At 43.3% G+C, this 10,342-nt stretch overlaps 1 protein-coding gene across 1 annotated transcript; it reads left to right on the top strand.

Annotated features, from left to right (window-relative positions):
• Positions 1-6,659: 6,659 nt before the first annotated feature.
• Positions 6,660-8,668, top strand: LOC142685660 (uncharacterized). The gene is made up of 2 exons (XM_075847525.1): positions 6,660-7,133; positions 8,017-8,668. The coding sequence occupies exons 1-2, from the start codon at positions 7,084-7,086 to the stop codon at positions 8,666-8,668; spliced, it is 702 nt and encodes a 233-aa protein (XP_075703640.1). The 5' UTR covers positions 6,660-7,083.
• Positions 8,669-10,342: the final 1,674 nt, after the last annotated feature.

Here is a 10,342-nt window from a genome sequence, read left to right as displayed (position 1 = left end):
GCAGCCCAGAAATATTGATGAACTGAAACACATTTTCAAGGAGGAATGGTTCAAAATGCCTCCTCAATCTTATTTGTAGCTACAGGAAACGTTTGGTGGAGGTGTTTGCTGCTAAACAGGATCTACAGGTTATTAAATTCAAGGATTCACTTACTTTTTCTCCCTTCACTGTGGATGTTTACTCCATGTGCTCAATAATAGACATGAACAGTACAACTGTTTGTGTGTTATTAGTTTCGATTGTGTTTGTCTATAATTGCGACTTAGAAAACAATCAGACCACATTTTTTTTAGTAATCAATGCAGAAAGCCATGACATTTCAAAGGGTTCACTTACTTTTTATTGCAACTGTAGGTTCCATGCCCTTATTCATTTTACTGGAAAATTCTGGTCTGTCCATCACAAGGGTAATAAAATTAGGTTCTATACAAACCACATTCCGCTACTGTTCCCCAATCGACTAGTGATAGATCATAAACCACTGCAAAAAAGTCCTCCCATTCAACAAAATAATACCAATCAATACAACCCTGATTGCCCGCCACATGTGTAAGACCAAGGCTACACCTAGACATTTTGTAGTGTTACTGATTGCTTTTAACTCTTGAGCTACAGCTGCAGTCCAATAAATGCATTGAGTTAAAATCAACCAGCAGCACTACAAAAAGTCTAGGTGTAGCCCTGGCCTAAACAGATCACTAGAAATTAATGCATTAGACCACATTGGCATGCTGATTTGGACCAAAGTTGGGGTATCACCTGAAGTTTTATATGCTGCATAATGCATTTTCCTATTATTTGTTCACATGTGATAAAGTTGTACAGGGGCGTAGCTAGTAGGGGGCAGGCGGGGCATGTGCCCCGAGCGCAACGTAGAGGGGGCCAGCACCACCTCCTCCTGCACTATAATTGTACCTGTCTCCATTGCTGCCGGCCGGCGTGGGAACGGGATTAAGGTGAGTTTGAATAATTTTTTTTTTTATTGTAATAAAAAAGTGTGTGGCTGTATCTACAGGGGGGGCTTTATCTACATGGGGGACTTTATCTACACGGGGGCTTTGTCTACAAGGGGGACTTTATCTACGGGGGGACTTTATCTACGGGGTGGCTTTATTTACACAGGGGGGCTTTATCTACGGGGGTGTCTATCTACAGGGGGGCTATATACAGGGGTGGGCTATCTGTGGAGCACTATATACAGGGGTGGGCTATATCTACAGGGGGCTATATACAGGGTTGGGCTATACGTGGAGCACTATATACAGGGCTGGGCTATATCTACAGGGGGGCTATATACAGGGGTGGGCTATCTGTAGAGCACTATAGGGGGAGCTATTTGTGGGACACTATATACAGGGGTGGGCTATATGTGGGCACTATCTACAGGGGGCTCTATGGCAGACACTATCTCCAGGGGGCACAGTGTGTGTGTGTGTGTGTGTGTGTGTGTGTGTGTGTGGGACACGGTATATTGTGCTATTATATTTAGAGGTGCAGTGTATGTCGCTATTATATTTAGGGTTGTAGTGTGTGGTATAATGATAACTTTATCTTTATTTATAGTTGTAAAAATGTTGGAAAAGTGAGAAGCTGAAGACATCTGAGCGGCAAACTGCAGAAATGGGCTGTGACCGGGAGAAGTCATCATAGAGGTCTGGACCGGATGGAGAAAAAGAACTAGAATCTGAGACGTCACCGGTGAGTCACTTAATGTAAATGTTCATTCTGCCTCTAATCAGCACTGTAGTCACTGTATGATCTGCAGCGAGATGATGGGTGGTGTGATTATGATATGATTTAATTTTGTGAAACAGCATCTCCCAGCATATCCTTATCATTGTTCGGGCCATGCTGGGAGCTGTAGTTTTACGCTGTACACACCTATACGGCAGGGGTTGCACTAAATTGAACTGTATTTGTGCTGGTGCTGTATATACTGTATGTATTGAGCTTGGTTTTGGGGCTGTATTTATGTACAGAGCTTGGTTCTGGTGTTGTGTTTAGAACTATATTGCTTGTAAAATGTACAAATGTTTTTATGCTCGAGTTACATAAAAAGAAATGTGGAAAAGAAATGACACGTCATTGATTGGTAGAGAAAACAAACACGGCGAGGAGAAGGAGATGTCGGGAAAGAGGTTGGGGGAGAGCGCCAAACTGAATCGTTGCCCCGGGTGCTGGAGAACCTAGCTACGTCTCTGGAGTTGTATTTAGCCCCTTAAAGAGGCTCTGTCACCAGATTATAAGTGCCCTATCTCCTACATAATCTGATCGGTGCTGTAATGTAGATAACAGCAGTGGTTTTTATTTTTAAAAACGATCATTTTTGAGCAAGTTATGAGCTAGGTTAGATTTATGCTAATGAGTTTCTCAATGGACAACTAGGCGTGTTTTTACTTTTTACCAACTGGGCGTTGTACAGAGGAGTGTATGACGCTGACCAATCAGTGACCAATCAGTGTCCTACACTTCTCATTGTTCCAGCCCAACATGATCCACAGCACAGTGTGATTGTGCAGTGAAAGAAGCTGGGCTTGAACAATGAGAAGTGTAGGACACTGATTAGTCACTGATTGGTCAGCCTCATACACTCCTCTGTACAACGCCCAGTTGGTAAAAAGTAAAAAACACGCCCAGTTGTACATTGAGAAACTCATTAACATAAATCTAACCTAGCTCATAACTTGCTCAAAAATGATCGCTTTTCAAAATAAAAACCACTGCTGTTATCTACATTCCAGCGCCGATCAGATTATGTAGGAGATAGGGCACTTATAATCTGGTGACAGAGCCTCTTTAATAACCATGCCCGAAAAGGCCTTAATGACCAGCATTTTTTCGTTTTTGCATCCCTGCTTTTCAACACCCATAACGTTGTTATTTTGTCTTTGACATGGCTATATGGGGCCTTGTATTATGCAGGAGAAATTGTATATTTCTTTCTGCGTGGCTTGGGGTAGAAAAAATTGACTGTGTAATTTATAGAATTTATTTCTGCAGAGTAAATATAGGAAAAAGGGATTTTCAGCATTGTATTTTGGGGTTTATTTGGACCTTTTTTATTTTTTATGTAACTTTTTTTATTAATCCCATGAAGGTATAACTTTATTTACAAGTTTATTTTATACCTATAATGTATAACCACACTCCTGTATGCTAATACATTACACTCTGTCACTATAACACAGGCTGCTGTTAGGGCAACAGATATTGTGCCCTAACAGCAGGTTTATAGAACAGACAGCCCTGGGGTCCTTTTAAGGCCACCAGGGCTTACTGCAGAGGGTTCCCTCAGTCTCTGATTGTGTCACCAGGTTTCCGATGAAGCGAACGAAGAGGAGAGTTCCCTTTGATCATGCCGCAGTCACGGACCGCAGCAATCAAAGGGTTAAACAGCTGGTGTTGGAGTTTTTCCGATCCCAGCTGTATTCAGAAGGCTGCTCTAAGTACAGGAGCTGTTAGTTACAGCTCCTGTTTAGAGGATGAGCACTCAGAAGCCTTTTCTGCAGTGGCAAGGTCGTGACAGAGTCGCTGTAGACCGGAGACCTGCACCGCCTGTTGTCAAAAGACAGCAGGCAGTTGTTAAGGGGTTTAATAAAATGTTGAGTTTCTCTAGAAGATCATTTAAAGGGAATGTATCTTTACCAAAGTACATATTATTTAAATCAGGTTTTTATTATAAGCATATATTTATTTTAATTGTCTGTTTTTTAATTTTTTTTTGTTTTGTTATTATCCACATAAAAAGAAATACAATACTGGACTGATGCTTCCTGTTTTCTACAGCTCACATGCCAGCTTTGCTGTATAGACTGGAAAAGCATGAGCAGAGTTATCTCATTATCATTAGAGAGTGGACGAGTTCATGACAACTCTATTGTACTGCTGGATGCCTAGATAAGGCAGGATAGTTTTACACACATATAAGGCACTGCATTCATCTCCCCTGTCACCCCCTAGTCTCCGGGTAGGGGGCTGTAATCTATCACTTCATGGAGACTGTAATAATCTATGACATTTTTATGTCAATTGAGTCTAAAAAGTGTTTTACACTGGTTGATTATCGGGCAGACAAGCGTTCATATAACCCTCGTTGCCGATAATTGCCGTGTGTAAACAGGGCAGTGATCAGCAGATGAATGAGCAAACGCTCGATCATCTGCTGATAGTATAATTTTAAAAAAGTAAAATATTATCGTTATCAGCAGCACATCTCCCTGTGTAAACAGGGAAACACGCTGCCGACATGATAATAATGGATGAGGACGAGCGATCGGAGTAACGACCGGTCGTCCCCATCCATAGCTCCGTGTGACCAGGAGCAAACGAGCGCCGATCAACAATGTCTCATTGATCTGCGCTCTGCTCCACCGACTGCTTATCAGTGGGTGTAAAAGGGCCTTAATTCATTGCAGCTGCCATAAAGCACACCTAGCATGCTACCCTGTATGTACAGGCAATACAGGAAGAGTGTGCATGCAATATGGCCTCCCCGAGGAAAAAAAAAACAAAAAAAACAAACAGTTACATTAAAAAAAAAGAACAAAACATTATGTTTCTTTTACAGACTTGCATTTAATTAATAAAACAACAATTATTTACATGACACATTCCCTTTAACATGTTGTCTCAAGTCAAAAATATGTTTACAATTTATTTCAGTATGAAAATATACCAATATTTTGTGGCAAAAAGTGGCTCATTTAAATTACTTCTCTTTCTCTCTCCACTTTCAGACTGTTGGGGTAGGCATAAAATTTGTCTAAAACACATAAAACATTTCATGCACACCAGTTACTCTTTTTGGCGCATTTTGCTCACGGAATTTCTGCCGTTGTGCAGTTTTTGGACATGTATGTAGTTTTTTAAAGAACTGCATGGGTACTTTAATAAAGGGAGATAGAGAAAACCTGAAAATAATATGGACAATTGCTAAGGTCGGTAAACACAATAATCTCAATGACTATAAAGTGTAATGAAAGGGATAGGGTCAGTGAAGTGGAAAACAAATATTGTTCGTTAATATCTGTGAAGACACCTAATAGGAAAAACAATAGTATTGCTTTGGAGAAGGAAGATCAATATTTAAAGGGTAATTACTTTAGATTCTAATACAAGAATTTGATATCAACCGCATGGCAGATTTTGAAAAATATAATGGGAAGGATGGATTGGGAATTGATGTAATACTGTAACAGATATTAGGCTCAATTCACTTTGCATTCTGGCTGAGAATTCAGCGTATTCATTGGAAAATGTTCCTGATATATATGTCTAACATGCTCATAATCATTTTTCGGATCTACTTTGCCTATATACTGTGTTACCTTTTTTTCAACTGTATTGAAAAGCAACTGCAAAAAACCCCCAAAAACCTAGACCGCAAGATAAAGCTGTACACCATTGCCTTCATTAAAAGATAGGTATCCTTGATTTATTATACAAAACGTAGGCCAAAGTAACAAATTTTGACATAAGATTGACCCACAGATTCGTTTCTATGTGTGTGTTTTTTTTCTGGTAATGGGAAAGGGACCTAACAGATCGGAGCATGCTGTAAATTCAAAACTAGTCATTTTAAATATCTAAGGAGATGCACTGGGTACAGCCTTATATTTAATAAATCTATATTAATCTGCAGCTTCATGGTCTGCAATTCAAATTTGAAAAGCAATATTTTCCATACACTTTGGCATGTAGGTGCCCAATAGTCCACTACTTTTAGTAGCAAGAATGCAAAAATATCTCAAAAGCAGTGTAAAAAGGTAGGTTAATGTAAAACATCTGGAAAGCAGTGTAAAAAGGTGGTTCAATGAGAGTCAATGGACATTAGGAGAAGACTGGGGAAATAAGGCCTCATGCACACGACCGTGTTTTTGCGTCCGCAATTCAACCGCAAATCCACGGGTAAATTGCGGACCCATTCATTTCTATGGGCCCATACACACTATCCGTGTTTTCACGGCTCTCCGCATGTCCGCACATCCGTGCCGCAGAAACTACGGACATGTCCTATTATGGGCCGCAAATGCGGTGCGGACATGCCAATAGAAGTCAATGGGCCCGTGGAAATTGCGGATACACCGCCGTGTGTCATCCGCAGTTTGCGGATTGTCCGGAAGTGTTGCTAGGCGTCGACCGGGAATGACTTCTGTCGTCGTGAAGTCTGGAGAGAGTGCATGAGAGCAGCAGAGAGCAGCAGAGAGCAGCAGAGAGCAGCATGGCTTCAATAAACGTAGAGAAACTAATCATCCTGGTCCAGCACAAGCCCTGTCTGTGGAATAAGCGGGTGGAAGATTATGCAGACAGGAATATGAAAGATCTTGCCTGGCAGGAGGTCTGCAGTGAGGTGCATCCTGAGTGGGAGAAGGCAACTAAAGTGCAAAAGAAGCGCATGGGTAAGTTTCACAACTTGATGCTGTTTCTGAGTACTCCTGTCATGTCATAATGACATGCCTGACGTTTTGATTGTTGGCAGTTGGATCACCCACCAATCGCTGAAATGAAGCTGCAGAAGTGCACGTGAGATTGTGGGGGTCTCATGGCTCTGAACAGCACCGATCAAAACGTGACATGTCACTATGAGGGTATGTTCCCACACACTAATTACGTACGTAATTCTGTGGTGTTTGAGCTCTATTACGCACGCTAAATACGCCGCAATAGCGTTGACAATACGCAATAGCGTTGACAATGCCTTTACGGCTGAAATTACGGGTGATGTTTTCTCCTGAAACCAGCAACGTCATTTCAGCCGTTACGGACGCTGTCGTGTGTGCACATGGAAAACGTGGCAAGTCTGCTGTAGTTTCTGCAACGTTGGAATTACCTGTCAAATATGCAAATGTAGGTGCAGATTTGTTGCGTAAACAACAAAAATTTGCAGCATCATTTTCAGATAATAAACAACATTTCATAATCTCTAGTAATGTACTCTTCTAAAATGTTGATCTGTGATTGGTTTATTTTATATCATAGTCGAAAACGTCAAAACACGCTGGAACACGTGCCGAGACCAATTCAAGCGTGAGATTAATGACAAGGGGAAGAGCGGAGACGGACGTCTGAAAAAAAAGCCGTACATGTACACCAAACAGCTTTCGTTTCTTCTTGATGTAATGCAGGTTGGCCCGTAAGTATTGCTTATATACTTTGATCATTGTAGTCTGGCCATGTAGCCAGTCGTGTCAGTACCGCTGTAGCAGCCGTAGCGACTGCTACGGGGACCGCGGCATGAGGGGACTCCACCATGTCCCGAGGCTCCGCTAGCAGCCGCTATGACGGCTACAGCGGGACGCAACTGAACACTACGGCTGAGCAGGGAGGTATCTCCCCGCTCTGACATTAAACAACAGACATGTATCCCCTAACCACTGAATAGGGGATACATGTGTGATCGCTGGCATTGACAGGGAGAACGGGGGACAGAAAGTACCCTGAACTTCTCCATCCCAAACCTCGTACTTTCGCCACCTCCGTCAAAATGAATGGAGCCAAAGTCGTGCTTGTGCGCATACATAACCAGCGCTCCTTTCAATTTTTGGCAGATGTGCAGACGGCAGAACTTAAGCGAACTTTCAGTCCCCCCTTCACCCTATCGCTGCCAGCGATAAGGCATGTATTTGTAGGACACACTATAGGTGGCATTTGTCCGTGGGGCGGGGAGGTGGGCCTGTATGGCGTTAGCGGCATACAGCCCCCTCACTAGATAACGCCGTACAGTCCCCCTATAGATAACGCCATATAGTACCCCGGTAGATAATGCCATACAGTGTACAGTGTGGGGCTGTATGGCGTTATCTACAGGGGTGGGGGCAGGAAAAAAGGCACTATCTACAAGGGGGGGTGACACCCAGTGGAGGGATGGCCCCAGTTAAAACTTTGCTATGCGGCCCTGTCTTTCCTAGTTAGGGCTCTGCATGTAGTGATGCATACATAGTTTATTTGCCCAGCTGTAGACATGACGTTAAATTACTACAAAAATTCCCTAACATTATGTTTTCATTTTCAAACAGAACCAAGGATAATCTGGAGGAAGAAGAAGACTCTGATGTGACTCAAATTGAAGAGCCTGACGTAGCTTTGGGGGCTGGTAGGTCCACTTCCACTCCTGTGACAGCAGAACCAACAACAGAGGATAATCCAGTGTGTGCCGCGGACGAAGAAATTCTACCCCGAGGTAAACGTCGACGTTCTGCCAAAGGTCCAACACGTACAGAGCCAAGGCAGGAAGTCGACTTGCGCGTATTAGAGCACTTGGAGAGAAGAGCTACAGAAACGGAAGAGGGCACCTTCTGTCGCGCTCTCTCTAATATTCTTAAAAGAGTGCCAATTTCCAGACAGATAAGGTGCCAAACAGCACTAATGGAAGTCGTGGAAATATTTGCGACACATCCGGACCCACGTGCAATGCATCAGGCCATCGAGTTTCATCGACGGGGTTGTGATGCAAGCACCTACAACTCTGTCCCTCCAGCACCTGCAGCAACCGCGCAAGGCATCCAGCATCCGTCATATGTAGACTCAATGCCGCTATTCAGTCACGATCGTTCAGTTTATGGCATGCCAGGACCTTCTCAGCAACAGTATGGGCAAATGCAGCAGGGGGAGGCAGTTCCACGACCACATCATGAACCTGCACCTTCGCAATCATTTTACAATTTATAATTTAGTTATATAACATAGTTTTGGTAATGTTTGTTGACACTATTTTATGCAAGAAATAAAATACGTTTCTAGTTAAATTATGTGTTTGTCTTTATTATTATTGAAAAACATAATGAGGTATTGGTCTGCATTTCTGCCAAATGAAAATAATCGTTTTTTTTTTTTTTAATCAAGAATTAAAAAAAAAAAAACAGAAATACATTAGCTCGCAACCCGCGTCAAGGGTCCTCATTCTCTTGCGAGTCCCTACTCTACCTACTACTGCAACTTTAACTACTAACATTTGTAACATAAACCGGAAATACAACAGTCCCTCTCACATTTTAATTTGGCAGACAAAGCACATCCCTTTGCCAAGGAACGGCTCCCTCAGGTGATACAAAATAGTCTGTATACAAATTACGGGCTGCCAGTCCAGACACTCCAGGTCTTCTATGTGGTGTGTAGTCCAAAGGGATGTAATTCGTAGAGAAATGGTTCAGCTCTGCGTCCACTGCCGACTCATGAATCCTCAGAAAATTGTGGAGGACAACACAGGCTTGGATAACCTTTGTCACATTTTCAGGATTCAACTGAATGGAGCTCTGGAACACACGCCACTTGCTGCTTAGAATTCCGAAGGCGCACTCCACATACCGTCTTGCACGTGTAAGGCGGTAGTTAAAAATGCGCCTCTGTTCATCTAAGCCACGCCTAGGGAATGGACGCATCAGGTGAGGGGACAGTCCGAAACCTTCATCACCCACAATGACAAAGGGTGCTGGTGGTCCTGTAGATCCTGGAAGCTGTCTAGGTTCCGGAAGGTCGAGCTGGTTAGATGCTAGCCGTTCACCCATTCTGGAAGCCCTGAAGATGCCAGCATCCGCAGAGCTTCCATAGGCCCCAATATCGACAATTATAAACCGATAGTCACTGTCAGCCAAGGCCAACAGCACCACCGAGAAAAACTGCTTATAATTAAAATATTGAGACCCTGAGTGAGCAGGCTTTTTTACGCGGATGTGCTTACCATCCAGCGCACCAACACAGTTGGGAAACTGTGCTGATTGGAAGAAGCCATCGGCAATCCGAATCCAGTCCTCTGGCTTGGGCTTTGGCATAACTGCTGCTCGAAGTTGCTGCCAGATGACTTCGCAGGTAAGCTTGACAATCTTGGAAATAGTGGAGCACCCCAGCAGAAACTGGAAATGTAGGGAGGCAAAGGAGTTGCCGGTAGCAAGAAATCTGTAAAAAAAACAAAAAACATATATATCAAAATATGCACAGACAGGAAAAATATCTGCAGCACGGTGGCAAGGCGTCAATATGACCAGGGGACAACTATACTAATATTGTTTGCAGGGTAGAGACATGTCGTAGAAGGGGATTTAGGTTTTCTTACCTCAGAGTGACGATCAGGCGTTCCTCTGGAGAAATGCAACGTCTCATGGTGGTGTCCTGGAAGATCAGTCCAGGACGAAGGTCCGCCAGCAGACGATCAAAACTTTGAACGGACATACGGCAGTAGCTGAGGAACTTGTCCGGGTGCTGCCGCAGGTCAGAGTACAGCATGTTGAAATGCCCCTTCCTAAGCCGTTGTGAGATAATGGGGTGAACCCAATATCTCCTCCTCCTCCTCGGTTCTTCGTCCAGCATTGGTGGTTGCTGTCCAAATCGCCTGGAGAGGAGCCAGTG

This window comes from Rhinoderma darwinii, chromosome 1 (assembly GCF_050947455.1).
Source record: "Rhinoderma darwinii isolate aRhiDar2 chromosome 1, aRhiDar2.hap1, whole genome shotgun sequence".
NCBI classification, from domain to species: domain Eukaryota; kingdom Metazoa; phylum Chordata; class Amphibia; order Anura; family Rhinodermatidae; genus Rhinoderma; species Rhinoderma darwinii.
Note: the sequence above shows the minus strand (reverse complement) of the source record. Positions and strands in the feature narration are given on the sequence as shown.

Excerpts from the sequence above, each read along its gene's own strand:
- LOC142685660 (XM_075847525.1), top strand. The coding sequence starts at position 7,084 with ATGTACACCAAACAGCTTTCGTTTCTTCTTGATGTAATGCAGGTTGGC. Across the intron at positions 7,134-8,016 it reads GATGTAATGCAGGTTGGCCC|AACCAAGGATAATCTGGAGG; the intron begins GTAAGTATTGCT and ends ATTTTCAAACAG.